Raw genomic sequence first — 21,565 nt, 5'->3', positions numbered from 1 at the left:
TCGTGCAGCGGTAGTGCAGCGGGGAGAGGGGGAAAAAAGTTGAAGCGCGGCAGAAAGAGGCGGCGAGGGAGACAGCGCGCGGCCGAGGAGGAACGCGAGAGGGGAGAGGCGTGACTCCGCTACAAAACTCTCCCATTTGCCTTTATTCACATCTCATCTCACGTAAAAGAGCCCCGCCCCTTCCCTCTTTCCAAATCCAACTCCGCCTTTAATAACCTGGGGCGCGGACCAATGGCGGGGCGCGAAGGGGCGGTGCGCGCCCAATCCGGCTGCAGGGATCGATGCACGGAGTGGGGAGCCGGGCAGCCGTGGTGGGGAGGCAACGCGAGCGCGCGTCACAGGGGGGAAGAACCTGACTTCATCAGCGCGGCAACGTGCTCGCACAGTAGCGCACGCTCAGGGCCGACAAGCAGCGTCCGCTGAGAACGCGACGGCGAGTGTTTGCGAGGTGTCGCGCAGCGAGGCCACATGTGTAGTGACAGCTGAGGACTGCACCGCAGAGTGGAAGGCCTACGAGTGCGACGAGATGACACAGCGCCGGCAGACCGCCCCGGCAGCGTGACACCTCTGCACGACGAAGATTCCGACAGCGGCGCCGCCTCCAAGATGATGCAGAACCCGCTGCTGTCGTACCCGGCGTTCAGCCACTTCCTGGAGCTGCGCCACCACCACCACCAACAGCAGCAGCACGCCCAGCACAGCCACCAGCAGCAGCACCAGCCGCAGGCGACGGCGGCCTCGGGTGCGGGCGCGCCGCCGCCCCCGCCACCCCCACCGCCCCCGACGACATCGTTTTTCATGTACGCCGCGGCGGCAGCGGCCGGCACGGGCTCTCCCGCCGCATCCGCGGCCGCCGCCGCCGCCGCCGCTGCCGCCGCCACGGCCGCCGCAGCCGCCGCCACCGCGAGGCCGCCTCCCAGCAAGTCGTTCACCATAGACGCTATCCTGGGGCTGCGCGCCACCGACCTCAGCACCGCCGCCTCCACCGCCTCCGCCGCCGCCCCCAGGACTGCCGGATCCGCCTCCGCAGTGGCGGCGTGTCGGAGGACCAACCCTTCTGCTTCGGGTAAGTAGGCCACTGTTCGTGTGACATATCTCATTCCGTGATGTACCGATTTAGCAATTTTAAATCCGCGTTAAGACCGAGTAACGCTGGATTTCAGTGGAACGGAGGGTAGGCGACGTCAACGCCAAATGGTAGTGTGTTCACTCTGTCCGCAACCTTAACTTGTCATTTACCCTAGCCCGTTACTGAATGGTGAAAGTAGAGTTAAGAGATACCATCTGGCAAAGTCATCGAAGACCAAAACAAGTTCGAAAACGATCTAGAAAAGATATCTGTATGGTGGGAAAATAAATAATGAAAAGTGTGAGATCATGCACACAAGTGCTAAACGAAATCCGTTAAACTACGGTTACATAAAAAAACAATCAAATCCAAAGGCTGTAAATTCAATTAAATACCTACAAATTCGTGTTGCGAACACTTAAATTGGAAAGGTCAAATAGAAAATGTTGTGGGGGAGGCGAACCAAAGACTTCGTTTTATTGGCAGAACACGGAAGATGCTGCAGATCTAGACTGCCTACACTACGCTTGTCCGTCTTCTTTTGGAGCACTCCTGCGCAGATAAGACTAACGAAATACATTGAGCAAGTTCAACAAATGGCAGCACGTTTTGTACTATCGAGAAACAGGGGACAGAGTGTCACGGACATGATACAGGATTTAGGATAGACATCATTAAAAGAAAGGCGTTTGTCGTTGCGGCGGGATCTTCTCACGAAGTTTCGATCACTAACTTTGTTCACGTCAGTATACATACTATAATAAAATAAGGAAAATCAGAGCTCGCACGGAAAGATATGGGCGTTCGTTCTTTCCGCGCGCTGTTCGAGAGTGGAATAATAGAGAATTATTGAGATGGTTCCATGAATCGTGTTATTTGCAGAGTAGCTATGTAGATAATTACAAAAGTTCAAAATAAAGTATCAAATTAAGAAACTAGCAATGACACAATTTACTTATCGCCAAAACAAAATTCATAATAGATGTTCTTAACAAAGTTTCTATGGTAAACTGCTGGTGAGTGAAACAGCAGGAAACGTGCGGTCTAAACATTTCACACGATACACTTTGTTTGCTGCAGAAAATACACAGGTTGTTCGAAAACTCCCGTTACAGACTTCTAGGACTTGTAGAGAGGAGTGAGTATGTAATATTTTGAATAGCAACCCTGTCCGGAAACGTGCCGTTTCCGTTCTATGGTGGTTTCAGTTCAGATGCTTAACTCATCCACTTCTGCTTGAGGAACTGAAGTATGCGTGACGCAGTACAGCTATTAGGTAACAACTCGAAAGGAAGCATAACGACAAATCCATTTATCACTTAAGCACATTTGTTTGTATTAACACTTATACGTTAGGTGTTTACATTATTCTAAAACATAAAAGAGCTCAGTATACTGTACGCACAGAACGGTATTCATGCATTACATCAGGTGACCGTCTGTCGTAGTACACGTCATCCGTTCTATCCTATTACCTATCAGGACAAGCAGGTTTGAGACTTCTCTATTTCCCTCAGCAGACATGGACGCGCTACACATCTGAAGTGAAAGCGTTGTAAAACGGAAACGGTACGTTTCCGGAAGTGGGTTCCTATTCAAAGTATTATGTACTCACTGCTCTCTACAAATCCTAAAAGTTTTGAAGGGAATTTACGATCATCCTGTATACTTACAAAGACATCTAACAGTCTTATGTCACTAGTATATAACACATCTCTACCTAACACAGCTGATACCAACATATTCACATTCATCGAATTTATTTCGAATTAATTTCGGACTGCTGTCAGTCGTCACTTTCAATCCAGACATACAAGTAAATATTACGTGCCGAGGCGTGCACAGGACGATGACGTCATGGGTCTCGATTCCTTGTAGTCTCTGCGTGACTGGTGCGGGACAACAGTCACGCTACGAGCGAAAGTGATAGGTGGAGCGGACTATGATATAGAGATGTACACAGTGTGACATATAGAAGTTTTGGTCAGTCCGGGAAGCGTGCACGGCTAGCCGAAATTGTTAAGGCGACCACTCGCGATAAGCGGCAAATTCGTTTTCGAGTCTCGGTCCGGCACAAATTTTCATGTGTCATTAATAGGTAGTAGGCCTACGTTCCTCCCTAACACAGCTGATGCCAAGATATTCGCATTCAGCGGCTTTGTTTAGAATTAATTTCGGACGGCTGTCAATTGTCATTAATGTCTTTTTATCCAGATATCCAGTTATACATCAAATAATGTTTAAAAGTCGATAGACGGAGCCTGCACACCTTATCCATTATGGAATTAACGCAAAAGATGAATTGAAACAATTATCTGCGACAGTCACTTTTTACTTCCTCTCATGACGCGTTTCGAGAGCTTACAACCTCATCTTCACGTGGATCAGTGGATTACATTAAGTTTTTGTTTGCCGGACGTCAGCTGTTTGGTTTGAGTTTAATTTTGCTACAAATAAGGTATAATCAACACTTATTAGCGTAATATAGCATTAGAATTACAGATTTTAAACAATAATAAAGGTACTTACAAAATAGTTCAGCAGAAAGTACCGTCAGATTGGTGATAAATCTACATTTTCATCTTTAGACGTCTGACAAGCACGAAACAACAGCATAAACAGTCCACAAATTGTTCAGATGTTGGTATACAAAGCCGTGTATGAACTGTTGCAGTTTCCAAACCACTGTCTAACATGGACGACGTACGATAAGGCCAAATAACGCCAAAAGGAACTGTATTTTTCTTCAACAGAGCAGACTTCTTTGCTATTAAAAAAGGTTATATACTGACAGTTCTCTTAACAACTTATGTTTTTGTTTATGCACAATGTAGTCTCTCTCTTTGTGCAGGTATTGTAAAAGAAAGTGAAAGAACATTCATAGCAAAAGCATCACACTCTTCCAAAGCTGTATTTCTTTTTATAACTGTAAAAGTCTACTGTATTATATAGACAGTTCATCGAGTTATACGGCTACAGTGACATTCACAGCTAATGCAATGCCTTTCGAATAAAACGAAACTTTCCTTGCTGCGCCGTTACGTATAAAATATTCCACTACAAATGCGCCCCAGTTTTTTCCTCGCTAGTGTGAATTCCGAATAACGAGGAAATAAGGTAACATTATCACCTCAATTCATAAAGTTTCACCAAGAGCTTTGCGGTTTAGTCCTACAACATACCTTCAGGTGATACAAATGTACTGACGATATTTGTTTACTCTGACATTCACAATGATATTTCGTATCATCATGGCGTCTTCAGTCGCAGGGATGTATAAGTTACATTTCAGTACTGCAGTTGTGCTCCCATAAATATATAATAAGTCACACAATAGAAAAGTAATTAATTCTGCAGTTGAATAAACGACAACGTCAAATAGTGTAAGGATGGGAAAGATCTTGTACTCTTACACTGATGTTTAGCACAGCCACACGTAACTGACAACAGATAAAACAAATGTATTCGTCATTCTTCACTTACTTCTTCCATTATCAATTTCGATACTTTCCAGTTACGAGAACAAATATCATCATTTCACTTCTGCCGTTGCTGCTGCTTAGTAATTTCATTGGTAATAAAGGCGCAAATTGTATAACTTCTGGAGTAATTGAATTACGGTGTCCTTTGAGGATGTGTTCGTCAGCATGTTCGCCAATTAATTCGCTAATTAATAGTGCCCTACCTGTACCAGGCCTTTTACAGGTTTAGGTAATACAGTAATAGCATTTATTGTGCTCCTCTTTTTACCAAATTTTTGGTTTTTCTGTGCGCCAGCAAAGATCTATCATAGCATCGGCAACATTCTTATTACAGCCACCGATTTTACTGCTAATTCAACTGCAAACTTCCTAACTCCGCTGTAGACAAAGAACAGTGCTGGGTACTTCTTTCAGGACGCGCTCTACAGTAAATGTTCTAACATTTAAGAAAATTATAACGGTTATATATAGGCAATCGTGAGTATACTGAACGTGCTTGGAGGCAAGTTCCATCCGCGCGGGTCGTACTAAAAGTAGCTGTTTCCTTTACGTCACGTAAATGCATTGAATTTCTGTATACGAGTGGATAGGGTTTCCTTAAAATTAGCACAATTTCAAATATTTGTCAAGAGCAATGACCTTTCTTTAATACTGATTAGATTTCTCTTTTAGTCCTCGTTACAAGCCATGAATGTCCTGCCACCATCGGTACACTTTGTAATCAATGTTCAACCTTTGTCGTTGTCACAGAAAACCGCAGTGATACTGATGTTTTAGCGTTGAGAGAAGCGCAAGGAAACGCGTCTCAAAAGTGTGTTTGTGTGGAATCCTAAGGTGGAACACGGCCTCCAAAAAGCAAGAAAATGTCGTTGGCCTTCGCTGTTTAATTACTTTGCATTCGTAGCATAGTTACGCTTAAACATTCGATCAGTTTGAACAACGTTATCTTCATTTGTCTCTTCTGGTTTTTGCGGGAACCATCAACTTCTGGAATACACCTTTTGTCTCCGTTACAAACATTGTTCCTACAGAGAATTACACAAAAATAATTTGGCTTGTATTTATAATTTTGCTATGCTTTGGTACAGAGAGAACTGCATCTTGGAAGCCACCAGCTTCTAGATTATAACCAAATGTATTGTTCCATATTGCTGTCTTTCTAATCAAACCGTTTTAAACTTTATTTAATAGGACAAGTCTTAATGCCTCTAGCTGCTCCACACTTCCAGATGTTAAAGTAAAGAGGGTCCATTCGCAGCTTTTACATGCACTAGGTGTTCGACCTAATATTGGTAAAACCATGCAAAACAACTTTGATCCGATTCTCTTGGCTGGGCAATGACGAACTCTCCCGTAGTTGTCAGTCATCCCATATCAGACATGGGGGTAAGATAGCGAGTACAGTGAGTGCTCTTATTTACTAGATCCCACAATAGAGTACATTGACAACAATAACTGAGAGTAATTAATTATGTATTACCGGCAAAGAACATATCCGCAAACTGATACATTTCTTCAAGTTCGACAGTTCCAGATGTCTGCCGCAAAAAACAGTGATTTCTTTCAGGACGTTCAGTGTTCAGCTGAAAACAGCGTTCAGTAATATTGTTCTAAATGTGAGTAACTCCTTGACAAAATTCGCATGTTTGTAATCGTCAACGTAATTTAACATTTTACGATAAAACTCTAGACTGCGAACTTGCGTAGGTCGAAAAGAACTTGCTCGTCGAGGTCTCTGCGAAACTTAACAGAGAACAATTACTCAAACATAAACCTTCGTGAATAAATACACTCACTTTCTATTTGATTATTTATTCCTTACGTAATATAATAATAGTTCAATTGTACACAAAGGTAAGAAATCACTTGTCTAAAAATAATGGTATATAAGTAATCAGAATTTGTCTGTCTTAACTGTTTTAATAAAAACCTTGCTACTTCCTTTTAAGTCAGGCATTAAGACAGGTTAGAACCGCATATTAATTCTTTATCACGGCGTAGTTTCGATATCGTGTTGAAATTCTGATGGAAACAACCGGGTTCTTACATTCCAATGTTTCGCAAACTCAGTTCACAACATTCACGCCACAGTAACAATGGCGCAACGGCGTTTATCTTGTAGAAACGCCTAACGATTCCTCGTCTTTTGCTACAGAATTTCACCTCTGTTTCTTAACCAAATATGTTTCACCTGATTGTTTTAGGCATTTTAAGTTATCTACAAAACAAGTGATTGTTATAATAGTGTGTCGTTTCGAGTCATTAACGGGGCCTACTCAGCCTCTTCAGGGCAAATGAGGAGCTGCTTGAATAAAGAAGCAGCGGCATCATCAGGATTAATCTACTGGAGACAGTGGCTGGGGAGATTGACGAGATGTTGACTACCACATGTTTCGTCATCATAGATCGCTCCGCGTACTCTCTTGCAGGCAGCAGTTGCCCAATCGGAACAGGCCTAAGGCGTAATCCGTGGGTGGTGTTCATGTTGTACGTTTTGAGTCATTTGGTTTATATACGTTGTATTTCACAGTAGCAGTTTTGAACACAGAACTGCCAATTGAAACATGTTACGTAAGGAAACAAAACTGAAATCCAGTTGCAAAAAACGTGTAGCAATTAAGATGACTAGCAACCGTGAAAGACTGACTGCAAACATCAATCATACAAAACTGGTGGGTGTTAGATTATAAAATGGTTCAAATGGCTCTGAGCACTATGGGACTTAACATCTGAGGTCATCAGTCCCCTAGAACTCAGAACTACTTAAACCTAACTAACCTAAGGACATCACACACATCCATGCCCGAGGCAGGATTCGAACCTGCGACCGTATGTTAGGTTATAACTGACCGCAAATTTTCTTTTTTAGTTACGTTGCAGTGACACTAAAAATGCCCGGAAACATTTATTGAGTTCCACTTGCAAGGAAACCAATAGAAAGCAGTTGAACAGGGGAGAAAAGATGGCCGTGTAATTATGTAAACTGCATAACTAATGTGCACTACTGTATATTGACGGAAATATGAGACAATATCTGCTGTAGAACATTTCAAAATAAGTGAAACCCTTCTTCGGACGTGTTTAGTAGTAATGGAGGGAGTATACGAATGGAATTTGGAAATAGCGGGTATTTGCATTCCTTTTAACAATACACATTACTTTTCACAGTTTGTGAGTTCGCTATGTGGTCCCATATCTTATTTATATTCTCTTCGGTACTGTAATACTAAACTCTCCTGTGCCCCCCCCCCCCCGCGTTCCCCTCCCTCTCTCCCTCTCCCCCGCCTAAGATTTCTTCCGTACGCTTAACATTTCCGGTCTCTGACGATGAAAATGATTACTGCTGTCTGTCTCATCCGGCAGGTCTCATATGATGGGGAACATGATATTGGTGTTTTTGTTACCTGTCGCTTTCAAGACACAAAAATTCAAGTTTTTTTCACGTTTATTAGCTCTCGCTAGCTCGTACCCTAGTACTTTCCAGTTCCTCTCTGTCTCCCGATGATACATTTATTTTGAGTTTTATCGTTGATTTTCAAAAATCTTTATTCGATTCTTAGTACACTGCTACGTTTCCCGCGACCATATTGTGATTTCACTTAGTTAGTATTTCTGTTTTCCATGTACAGGGCTATTACAAATGATTGAAGCGATTTCATAAATTCACTGTAGCTCCATTCATTGACATATGGTCACGACACACTACAGATACGTAGAAAAACTCATAAAGTTTTGTTCGGCAGAAGCCGCACTTCAGGTTTCTGCCGCCAGAGCGCCCGAGAGCGCAGTGAGACCAAATGGCGACAGGAGACGAGAAAGCGTATGTCGTGCTTGAAATGCACTCACATCAGTCAGTCATAACAGTGCAACGACACTTCAGGACGAAGTTCAACAAAGATCCACCAACTGCTAACTCCATTCGGCGATGGTATGCGCAGTTTAAAGCTTCTGGATGCCTCTGTAAGGGGAAATCAACGGGTCGGCCTGCAGTGCGCGCCGATTGTGGGAGGAACTTGATTATCGGCTTGATGTCTGCCGAATCACTAAAGGGGCACATATCGAACATTTGTTAATGCCTAAAAAAACTTTTTGAGTTTTTGTATGTGTGTGCAAAGCATGGTGAAAATATCTCAAATAATAAAGTTATTGTAGAGCTGAGAAATCGCTTCAATCATTTGTAATAACCCTGTACAATGATATCCCAATCTCTGCCTTCCACTCCTAATTATTTTGATATTGGCGTAACAAAACCGTTACGAATTATCATCATTTTATTAACTACACTTGCTACTTTCTACAGAATTTATAGTTATAGACAACTGCATTTGGTTTTTATATCTATTATTCAGCTTTCTCTTACTCATCAGAAATCGTTTTTAGTTCTATAATGACCAACCTTCAAATTTTAATTCTTTGCAGTTGACAAGATACAATATTGCCAAAATTGAGAGAATAAACTGACAGTTTGCTAAATAATAGTTTCCAGCATATCCTGATTTACTCAACCGTGCCACGAAAGACCGCAATTGCACCTTCACTGGCAAGAGCGGTTGAAGCGCAGTATGAAAGAAAAGTCGTGGTGATTCCTTATTAACGCCGTGTTAGTACTATCGTTGACACTGTTCCGGCTGGTGTCCAGAAACTATTTATCGCATTCTCTTAATTTTTTTAACATTCATACATTGCTCATTATAGGCAAGTGGAGAGGAGTGTCTTCGACGTTAGTTCCTGTCACGTAATTGTGTACCCATTCGTCATTAACATACTTCATTGATTATAAAAGAACGAAACGTAACGCGAATGGATTTGTGACCGCCGCAGGTATCTCAAAACAGCACAATATTAAATAATGTAAATGTCGTGTGACTAGGGTCTCCCGTCGGGTAGACCGATCGCCGTTTGCAAGTCTTTCGATTTGACGCCATTTCGGCGACTTGAGTGTCGATAGGGATGAAATGACGATGATTAGGACAACACACCACCCAGTCCCTGAGCGGAGAAAATCTCCGACACAGCCGGGAATCGAACCCGGGCCCGTAGGATTGACATTCTGTCGCGCTGACCACTCAGCTACCGGGGGCGGATAGCACAATATTAATGATGAGCTAAAGGAACTTTTTTTAACTGTATTTCACATAGTACAATCAATTAAGAGTGTGATTTCGTATTCAGTACTACTTTTTTTTACAAAAGTCTTGTATTCGAGGGAAAATGGAGATAGTGGATACATCTTAAATCCTCTTCCAAAGCGGATCAGTGTTCTTTTTGGCTCCCACTGTGTCTATATTCATGACAGTAAATTCCATCTTCTTTTCATACATCGTTTGCACTTCCATTCGCCTTGTTCCCTTTATACTGACAAGTCCTGAATTTGTGGTTAACCAATCTTTCCAAACGAGAAGTAGCCCAAACATAACAACGAAACGGTCTTTCGCTATGAATCTTGTGACAAACAGCGGTTACTCACCACTCTAGTCAGCGGAGTGATAATGCCATGGATACAGGGGTTCGACGAAATATGGAAACACCGTCGCTTCAACATAAATGCAAACCCTAAACATGCATGAAGGTGGAGCTGTTGTATTTGAACAGTGCCCTCAGTGCCTTAGAAGTGTCAGTCTGATCAGAACAGTGTTCTGTGTAGATGAGAGTGCATTGTGTCAGAGCTAAGTGAATTCGAACGTGGACAAATTGTTGGTGCTTTCAGGAAAAGCGGAAAAAACTTCATCCAATAAAGTTACAACGCGGACGGATGTGTTGAAACAGTACAGTAGTTTCCGCTCTATAAGCAGCAGGTTTCGCTGCTCGCTCGCACCGGGAAATAGAAACAGTGGCGGCTCCGCAGCCAATTTTATTACACGACGCGGCCGGCAGCGGGTGCAACAGAACCCATGTGGACGGGTGGAAAGAAATGTGTCAGGGTTCATAATACGTATTTATATGTGTCGTGTATTATGCATTTCTTGTACGTGGATGTGAATCTGCACATGAACTTTCCTAATCGTCCTCACACCTTTCCGTAAAGCGTGGCCAAATCTTTGTTGGGAAGTAGTTCTGTAGTATAGCAGTGCCAACCTTACTCCTGGCTAGGGGATCAGAGAGACAGCACAGGCAGGTAAAAGTCAAAGACTTTCCAGTGTCACAAGATTTGGGGTGGAGAGGTTGGTCACGGACAAGTGGTTCGACCACCCACTCCACCGGGGCCCAGGAAGACCTCCGGGTGCCCGCCATATTCTAGGAGGGTTACAGAAGACGGGTAAGTGAGCAGACGTGCCCTCAGTGCGTCTGTCTCAATGTTCACGCATGGAGGAGAGGTATTTGAATATTTGTACTAATTCTTTTATTTCCAGCTTCGGATTGTGTAATGTAATGAATGTGCTCGTTTAATTCCGGAAATTTGACCCCCTTGCGTTAAAGTATCTGGTCCCCAGTTTGCCTGTTATCCTCCTCACATAATGAATGTCCTATGTAAAATATTGGGAGACTTTGGTGGTATACATTTGGCCAACGCAATTCCGTCTTACCCGAGAAATGTGCGTGCAGATTAGCATATAATATATCCGAGATATAAGTTGTAAAATTGTAATATCTGTGAACTGAAACAATTGCTGCTATCGCTGTAAAGTCGAGTGATAATGTTTAAAATAAATAGGTAATCAACTGTCACCAATCTTTAACATACCTTAAAAATTACAAAGAAGTCAAGTTAAAGGAATTTATTTAAAATAAAAGCTATAGAATGCAGGGACCCACACATCAGCGTGTGAGCCTTCCAGCCCCTTGCCTAGTTTCGTACAGAAAGGACACGCACTATAGGTAGCGCTCTCAAGCTCCCCTTCCCAGTTATCCGTTGCGCAATTTTGATTCAGGGCTCGACAACATCAACTTTCATCTGGCGTCCCTAGGCAAGGAGGTAAGACGGTAAACTTTCAGTGTGAGTTGCGTGATCATGACAGGTGGTCGTTGAAGAGGACTGTGACGAAAAATAAGAGGGCGACGGCTGCAAAAGCCGCTGCAGAACTGAGTGTCGCCCTTGTGAACCCCGTCAGCACCAAAACAACACGAAGGGAGCTCCATAAGCTGGGAACTGCGGGGCTAGCTGGATTTCAAAAACCGCACATCAGTGATGCAAAAACCTGTAACATGAAAACATGGTCCAGAAGCCATAAAACCTGGACTATGGAGCAATGCAAGAAAGTTACTTGGTCGGATGACTCTTGTCTCACACTATTTCCAACTTCTGACCGAGTTTACGTGTGGCATACGCCGTCCCAAGCCTAACGTGCAGACTGCATCTACATCTACATCTACATCTACATCCATACTCCACAAGCCACCTGACAGTGTGTGGCGGAGGCCACCTTGAGTACCTCTATCGGTTCTCCCTTCTATTCCAGTCTCGTATTGTTCGTGGAAAGAAGGATTGTCGGTAAGCCTCTGTGTGGGCTCTAATCTCTCTGATTTTATCCTCATGGTCTGTTCGCGAGATATACGTAGGAGGGGGCAATATACTGCTTGACTCCTCGGTGAAGGTATATTCTCGAAACTTCAACAAAAGCCCGTACCGATCTACCGAGCGTCTCTCCTGCAGAGTCTTCCACTGGAGTTTATCTACCATCTCGGTAACGCTTTCGCGATTACTATATTACCCTGTAACGAAGCGCGCTGCTCTCCGTTGGATCTTCTCTATCTCTTCTATCAACCCTATCTGGTACGGATCCCACACTGGTGAGCAATATTCAAGCAGTGGGCAAACAAGTGTACTGTAACCTACTTCCTTTGTTTTCGGATTGCATTTCCATAAGATTCTTCCAATGAATCTCAGTCTGGCATCTGTTTTACCGACGATCAACTTTATATGATCATTCCATTTTAAATCACTCCTAATGCCTACTCCCAGATAATTTATGGAATTAATTGCTTCCAGTTGCTGACCTACTTTATTGTAGCTAAATGATAATGGATCTTTCTTTCTATGTATTTGCAGCACATTACACTTGTCTACATTGAAATTCAATTGCCATTCCCTGCACCATGCGTCAATTCGTTGCAGATCCTCCTACATTTCAGTACAATTTTCCAGTGTTACAACCTCTCGATATACCACAGCATCATCCGCAAAAAGACTCAGTGAACTTCCGATGTTATCTACAAGGTCGAGAGGGAAACATGGCGGGGTCGGTGATGTTTTGGGCAACCATATCACGGAATTCCAAGGGGTAATGCTAGGTCGCATTCCTACCAAGGATCATGTGACAGTTTTGGCTGATCACGTCCATCCCATGTACATAATGTTTGTTCCCCAATGGTGACGCCGTGTTCTAAGACGATGGGCCCCCTTTTCACGCCGACGGCTGGTATTGTTTGAAGGGATAGCTGCTTCAAAAATCTACGGTTACCAGCCATTGAATTCTGGTCCCTATTTTTACTGGACCAGAGGTGGGAATCTTCCTACACGTCGGTCAGGGGGCCTGAAGATGGCTTAATATATCGTCGAAACTGGTAGCCCAGTAAAATAATAATTTGGAAATTTGGACGGCTGAAAAGTGTTTTGAGACATTGTGTACTGAACAGCCGAGGTCTCGCAACCATCTGTGAAAAGATGGACATCCTGCCTCGGGCATGGGTGTGTGTGATGTCTTTAGGTTAGTTAGGTTTAAGTAGTTCTAAGTCTAGGGGACTTATGACCTCAGATGTTAAGTCCCATAGTGCTTAGAATTTGAAAATATCGACGTACAGAGACCCTCAGGAAATATGTCATTCAGCACATCCCGCCCGTTCAAACTCCAACGTCGGGGTGCACCATCACACCGGAAGACGATTGACGGCAGCAGCTGTTCGATCTGCGGTAGCAGGAACTGTTCGAGCATGGCCAGGTAAACGTTTCACGTTACTGTTCTCTCTGCGCACAAAAGTGATCCTATCACACCGTGTCATGAATTATGGATACACCAAACGTTAAGCTTTGGGCTGTCACGGATTTGTTCACGTGTGTCGTGTGGCTTTACGGAACCTCATATTTTAATGATGTGGCGATTTACATGTCCAGAAATGTAGAACATTGCTTTACCTGAGTAAAGGCATTTTTTCTCTTACACATAATTCGTTGCTTTTTTTTCTCAAATTATTGGTAATCTGACATGTGTTTCTATTGGCGTTGTGCCTCTGTTTGTCTTCCTTTTGTAATTTCTCATATTCCCAAGGAAAGAACATAATAAAAACCATCACGTGACAGGGGGCAGGTTGTTACACCGTAACATCTAACCCCAATGAAATTGTATCAAATTTCCCCACACATCACCATGTCATATTCGGTTACAGATACACACACACACACACACACACTCACTGGTCATACCGGACTCCATTACCGCAGCAACGTATTTTCGCCACCTGTCCCTGTCTTGGGCTATTTCCTTCCATTCACCTTCAATACCTAGGCTCCTCAAATCAGCCTTCACATTGTCCTCCCATCCACGCCTCGGTCTCCCCACAGGACGTTTTCCCTCTAGGTGCCCTACCAGTACTCTGCGCGCTGCCCTGTCCTCATCCATTCCAGATACGTGACCCGCCCATCGCAGCCTTCGTGATTTAATAATACTGGTTATGTCAGGGCTTGAATAGAGTTGGTGAACCTCTTCGTTATGCCGTTTTCGCCACTCTCCGCTAATGTCATTCCTTTTTGCTCCGAAAATTTTCCTCAAAATTTTGTTTTCAAATACTCGAAACGGCTTTTCATTTTGCACAGTGAGAGACCAAAACCATACAGCATAACTGGTAGAATAATAGTTTTGTATATTCCAATCTTTAAATTCCTAGACAATATCCGTGATGAAAGTAATCTATTCAGTGAAAAGTTGCACGCATTTCCCGCCCGTAATCTCTTCTTCAGTTCGGATTCAATCTCATTTCTCGAAGTGATGTCCACGTCTAGATACTTAAATGTGTTCACTTTTTCAAACTGCATGTCTCCAACTCTTAACATTTCCTGATCTACTGCTGTTGGCATTCTAGTAGTAACCAGGTATTTAGTTTTGTGTTCACTTATCCTTAGACCTACATCTTCACTACCCTTGATTAACGCATTCGCATTTGTTGTTACAGATTCGTTCCTATCGCTAATGATGTTTAGATCATCTGCTTACCCTAATATCTTGATATTTCCATTTAACTCCACACCCTCTGAATTATCTGCTGCCATTCGTACAATATATTCTAGGGCTAAATTAAAAAGTAGCGGAGACAGGGTATCTCCCTGCTTAAGTTCGTTCTTTATTACAAATTCTTCCGACTCCAATTTCCCCACGCGTACTCTACCTTTTGTGTTTTTCAAAATCGCTTCTATAAGTCTAACATACTTCTATGGTATTCCAAGTTCCAAAAGAATTCTGTACAATTTTGATTGCAATACTGAATCATATGCTTTTGTAAAATCTATGAAAAGATTATGAACTGGTTTATTGTATTCCCATTTCTTTTCCAAAATTTGACGAAGGTGAATATTTGGTCTGTAGTTGATCCGTTCCTCCGACAGCCAGCTTGGTAACCCCCAAAATTTCGTCTGCATATGGTGTAAGCCTGCTTAGCAGAATATTCGAGAAAATTTTGGAACATACTGGTAATAGCGATATCCCTCTATAATTACTACAATCCATCTTGTCGCCCTTCTTAAAAATTGGGATCAGAGTCGACTCCTGCCACTCTTCAGGTATCGTCTCTGAGTTCCATACTTTAGTTATCACTTTGTGAACTACTTCCACCAATTTCTGTCCCCCATTTTTAACTAATTCTGCAGTTATGCAATCTGATCCTGGTGCTTTATGGTTTTTCAATTTGTTCATTGCATCTCTTTCTTCCTTTAACGTTGGCTCAGGTATCTGGGGTTCTGCTGTATGTATTTCGTACGCCTGCTCATTTCCTGCTTCCTGGTGTACATTTAATAGATGCTCAAAATACGCCCTCCATTTCCTTAATATAGCACTCGGGTCTGTCAGTATTCCCCCGGCATCCCCTCGAAGTGCATTTGTCAGATACCCATCATTTTTAAATTCTAGAGAAATTTTAAAAATTTTATCGCCCTCCTGAAGTTGTTGTTGATGTTTTTTTCCTTTTTTTTGCTTGAATTGATGTACAAAAAAGCTGCATTGCTATTACAAAAATACTCGGAGAAGAAAAAATTACAATAAGATGTAGAAGCAGCGATTCCTCTCGCAGTTTCTAATGCTGAAAGTCACCCTCCAGCAATCAGCAAGAAAAATGTATCATCAGGTGCTGCCATCTACCGGCGGTTAATTTAAAATTCGAATGTAACGAGTCACCCCGTGTAATAACGTGTAATAACTAGCCCCAGTAGCCAGCTACTGGTTTGGGTGATTCGCTCTCTGTAGACGCCGCTCCTCCCGAATACGATTTCATTGTCTTAACCACTGTGCCATTTTGCAACTGCTTGTGACTTCAGCTCTGTAAAGCAATACGGAGCTGGTTTGGAATTTAAACGTGAACACTGGCGACGATTTGGTGACCAGAAACTCTTCCCCTTCACGTTCAAATTCCAGTGCAGCAAATGCTACCCGCCACCTGCGTTCGAACCAGCTCCCTGTGGGTTAGGCCGCACTGCCGACCGCAATTAGCGCCCCCTGGTATGGAGGCGGCTTCTGCGCCACTGCATCAAGTTAAATACTGGCTGTGCCGGGCTGCAGCGCCGGCTGTGGCTTCGCTGTCACACGTAATTGTGTCCTCCCCTCCTCCCACCCCCTTCACCTCCCTCAACCCACCCTCAGGATAAAAGCACAGCTCATTGCGACGATTCTGTTTTCCACTTCTGCGCGAAAGAGACAGATAAAGTAGGTGCTCATCTTGTACAGGCAAGGTTCATCGACACAAAAGCACAACGTGTCTTAACGAAACGTTAGTCGTCGTCAGCATGTTCTGAGTTCTGGTCACACGGGCCAGACGGAACCTAACGACCGCCGCGTCATCGACTGCCAATTACGTTTTTTTTTTTCAAAATGGTTCTGAGCACTATGGGACATCTGAGGTCATCAGTCCCCTAGAACTCAGAACTACTTAAACCTAACTAACCTAAGGACATCACACACATCTATGCCCCTAGAACCTCTCGGTCACAACGGCCGGCTTAAGGGTGGTTTTTTTTTTTTTTTTTTTTTTTTTTTTTTTTTTTTTTTTTTTTTTGCGGTATGGAGTGGCGGCGGGTCACCACACCACTCTCTCGGCCGTTGTCGGATTTCCAGAAATTGGAACCGCTACGAAGATGCCTTGTTAAGTCTGATAAAAAAAGCAAGAAAAAAAGGTTTGTTTCGTAAACAACTCACTTTACTTCTCGACACAGTCTCCTTTGAGGTATATACACTCGGTCCAGCGATTCTCCAGCTTTTTCATCCCACTGTCAATCTCTGCAAAATACTCGTCGACTGCAACTATCACTTACTCATTTGATGAAAATTTTTTCCCATCAAGCAAGAGTTTCAAGTTAGTGAACAAGAAGTCACATGGGGCTAAGTCTGATGAACAGAGTACATGAGGGACCAATTTAAAGCCGATCCATGCACTGTGGCCATTGTTAGCTCAGATGCATGGGGCAGTGCATTATGCTGGTGAATGAGCACTTTCTTGCGTGCCAACCATGATCTTTTATCAAATGGTTCAAATGGTTCTAAGCACTACGGGACTTAACATCTGAGGCCATCAGTCCCCTAGAACTTAGAACTACTTAAACCTAACTAACCTAAGGACATCACACACATCCATGCCCAAGGCAGGATCCGAACCTGCGAGCGTAGCAGCAGCACGGTTCCGGACTTAAGAGCCTAGAACCGCTCGGCCACAGCGGCAGGCTGATCTTTTTTCAGCCAACGTATGTTCCAACAATGAAGCAGGGTCTAATTATGTTCTGCCTTTTTCCAAGTAATCCCAAAATATACTGGCCGTCACCTTACCAATTGACAAAATGGTCTTCGCCTTCTTCGTTTTGGCTACCGTTTTGATTCGGTTCCAGATATCACCAACAGTCACAAATCAGCGCAAAAAGCCTTGCAGATTGCGAATGAACATTAAATTGTGTTGAATTGTTGTGCTGGATGCGCCTTTGGTTGACTGTGAGCAATCGCGGCATCCACCTCGCACACAGCTGCTTCATAGCCAATTTTCCGTGCAAGATATTACCCATTCCCTCAGTTGAGATGCCTACAATCTCAGCAATTTAATGAATTTTTGTTCGGTGTTTGTGCATTACCGTGTCGTCGATTTTGTCAAGAACTCAATAGGACGGCCGGTGCGCGCTTTGTGCTCGGTACTTGTCCGATCACGTTTGAATTCATTCGTCCAAAATTGAATGGTTTTCAAGAATGGTGCAGAGTCCGCGAGAACTTCATCCAGTTCTGCTTTGATTTGTGCAGCAATCCAACCTTTGAAAGGAAAATGTTTAATGACAGCACGAAACTTGGTTGTCTCCATTCCAACCGGAGTCGACACACTAATTCAACAGCTGTCAACAATGAACTGTGCGTTGCACATTGTTGAAATTCTTCATACGACCCTTGGAATAATTAAGCTTACCAACCACGAAGACGTCATAGAATGTTCTATTTTCTCGTGAAAATTTACCAGAATTATCAAAGCATCCTCGTACTTCCTATTTGCGTAGGTCCTCAGTTGGCATCACGAGGCTGAGGGCACCTGGTTTCAGTCTTCCGGCCAAGTAAAAATCCCTGACAGAACTTGGAATCGAACCTGGGTCATCCGCATAATGACCAAACATGCTGACAGCTAAGCTACGTTTTTCCTGGTAAAAATCATGGCACAAATAATGCCACAAAAACTATAAAGATATTCAGCTACAAGAAGTAACCTACGGTGCAATGTCCAACTTCTTGGAAGGTGTTTCTAACAGGTCACATTTTAAGACAAAGTGGCCATCAATGACAAATAAACTATTTGAGAAGTCTCAGAAGAACATAAAAATAGTTTATATTAAGTTTTCATCATAGTTGATGGCACTATAATGAAATTAATTTGGCTGCAAGTCCCTGGTCTTTTGGCAACACAGCACCAGAAACTGTTAACATTCATAGCTTGTTACAATGTAGACTTCAAAAACGTCCCTGTGACGTTGGCAGATTTAGTGTGTTTATCACTCTGGGCAGCTTTGGTTTTTGATGAATAATGGTGATTTATACTTGAAGCATCGAATTCAAGATACCATTTATCTCACAGTGCTTCTTCAAGTAGACTTTAAATTTTGGCCCACTATTAGTCTTTGATAATCACTTACAGTTCTTGTAGTTCTAGTCTGTGATTCAGTACGCAAAATTAAAATATTTTCATCTTTGCAAAAACTGACAAAAGATTCTGAAAAACAGTTTTCAGGCTGACATCTGAGACAACCATGCAACTACGTACGTATCGCTCTCGTAGGGACCATGTAAAAGCATGCAATAATCCCCATGTATTGTTTCTACGGTTGTAGCAAATTCTTTGGAAGAGTTTGTTCTTTTCGTCAGGAGGAATGAAATTTTCAATGATTAAGTTACTCACCATCAGTTCCTTTAAAAATAGATCTCGCTCCTTCTGAAGATCACGCCTTTCTCTATTATATTCTTATATTCTTATTTCCTGTCTGACATCAGTTACCTTAGCAAACAGCTTTGTTGATTTCAATGTTTTAAACTCGGCTTCATGAACAAGATTCTCATATGTAGGTCTTACGTCATAAGCAGCATCTCCTTGTTCTTCAATTTTTTGTCTCATTTCTGCTTCTTTTGTCTTGCATTCAGCTATCTGCTGATTTTGTATTTCTAATGCTTTCTGCTGTTCATTCGTGTGATCGATTATATTCTTCGCTCCTCAAAGTAATCTTGCTTCGCGTTTCGCGTGTCTGTGATTCCTGATATTTTGAAATGAGTTTTCCGGCAGCAGTACTTTCTTTTTCTCAAGAGTTTCAGCCATATACGGAGGAGGACGGTTGTAACTGTACCCGACAACAAATTGGTCTCCCCCAGAATACATCTCGCAAATTCCGTGTAACAATGGGCAGTGAGGAAGATATTCCATAAGTTTCTTCAGGTATTCCACATCCAACTGCAGCCACGCACTGGTGATTAGCCTTTCTACTACCAAGATTTTTATTTCACTCAGAACCACTGGGGTCATACTGAACCCAAGTAATTGACATGAGGTATATCGACAGTATCTTAATGAACTATCATAAGAACATACATCACAGCCCTTCAGCGTAGCAGTCATCATTCTATATCCAAACCTATTTTATGCAAGAAACAAAAAGAAATTATACTAGAGTTATACAGACTTCAGTGGTAATCAGTGCAATAAATCATGAATAGATTTTAATGTGTTGCAGCTATAGAACTCTACAAAACAAGTGAGATAACTTTTCAGTGTGCTTATGGAGCCATATTGACCCCAGAGGTTAAGAGGTGTGGCAAAAAACACTAACGCTGGGTACAGAAATACGCATGACATGATATTTTCACTATTGCAGGTGTTTAGGATAACATATGTTCAACGTAACATGCATCATTCTACTTTCATAAATGTTACATTCAAGAAACAAACAAACATTTTCAATTGGGATCATTTTGACTCCTACTGTACTTAGCGCAAAAAACCATGAATAAATTTTCATGTGTTGCAAATATAAAAATGAACGAAATATCATTGGAAAAAACGATACAGAGGAGGAAAGTCATATATTTTGAAAATGATAGTTTTGAAACCAACGGAAATATATATTTCCAATTAATGTAGAATAATGAAATTTCGGAAATACATTTGTCTAGGTGACATTTTTAAGTGATTAACATAGCAAGATTCAAGTTAATGTAAGAGCGAAATAAGCCACTGCAGATGTGAAATGCTGGCAGCTTAATAACGAGCGTAATCGCCAGAATGTTGACTGCAAGCATGGAAACGTGTATACATTGTGTTGTACAGGTGCCGGATGCCAGGATATGGGATGGAGTTCCATGCCTGTAGCATTTGATCGGTCAATACAGGGACGATTAATGCTGTTTGTGAATGACGGTTGAGTTACCGTCCGATGATGTCCCACATGTGCTCGATTGGAGACAGATCTGGTGATCGTGCAGGCCAGGGCAACATGTCGACACTCTGTAGAGCATGTTGGGTTTCAACAGCGGTATCTGAGCGAGCGTTTTCCTGTTGGGAAGCAGCTTCAGGAATGCTGTTCACGAATGACAGCACAACAATCGAATCATCAGATGGACTAACAAATTTGTAGTCAATGTGCGTGAGATAACCACGAGAGTGAACCTGCTGCCATACGAAATCGAGCCGCAAACCATAACTTCAGATGTAGGTCCAACAGTGTCTGGCACGCAGACAGGTTGGTTGCGGGCTCTCAACTACACTCCTGGAAATTGAAATAAGAACACCGTGAATTCATTGTCCCAGGAAGGGGAAACTTTATTGACACATTCCTGGGGTCAGATACATCACATGATCACACTGACAGAACCACAGGCACATAGACACAGTCAACAGAGCATGCACAATGTCGGCACTAGTACAGTGTATATCCACCTTTCGCAGCAATGCAGGCTGCTATTCTCCCATGGAGACGATCGTAGAGATGCTGGATGTAGTCCTGTGGAACGGCTTGCCATGCCATTTCCACCTGGCGCCTCAGTTGGACCAGCGTTCGTGCTGGACGTGCAGACCGCGTGAGACGACGCTTCATCCAGTCCCAAACATGCTCAATGGGGGACAGATCCGGAGATCTTGCTGGCCAGGGTAGTTGACTTACACCTTCTAGAGCACGTTGGGTGGCACGGGATACATGCGGACGTGCATTGTCCTGTTGGAACAGCAAGTTCCCTTGCCGGTCTAGGAATGGTAGGACGATGGGTTCGATGACGGTTTGGATGTACCGTGCACTATTTAGTGTCCCCTCGACGATCACCAGTGGTGTACGGCCAGTGTAGGAGATCGCTCCCCACACCATGATGCCGGGTGTTGG

At 43.0% G+C, this 21,565-nt stretch overlaps 1 protein-coding gene across 1 annotated transcript in view; it reads left to right on the top strand.

Annotated features, from left to right (window-relative positions):
* Positions 1–231: 231 nt before the first annotated feature.
* LOC126260417 (homeobox protein BarH-like 2) overlaps positions 232–21,565 on the top strand; it is a 151,614-nt gene continuing 130,280 nt past the window's right edge. The window contains exons 1-3 of the mRNA XM_049957746.1: positions 232–374; positions 501–680; positions 909–1,066. Coding sequence (XP_049813703.1) covers positions 232–374; positions 501–680; positions 909–1,066 — 481 coding nt within the window. The remainder of the gene's footprint in view (positions 375–500; positions 681–908; positions 1,067–21,565) is intronic.

The sequence above is a fragment of the Schistocerca nitens genome, chromosome 5, assembly GCF_023898315.1.
Source record: "Schistocerca nitens isolate TAMUIC-IGC-003100 chromosome 5, iqSchNite1.1, whole genome shotgun sequence".
Classification (NCBI taxonomy): domain Eukaryota; kingdom Metazoa; phylum Arthropoda; class Insecta; order Orthoptera; family Acrididae; genus Schistocerca; species Schistocerca nitens.
This window is presented reverse-complemented; position numbering and strand designations above follow the sequence as displayed.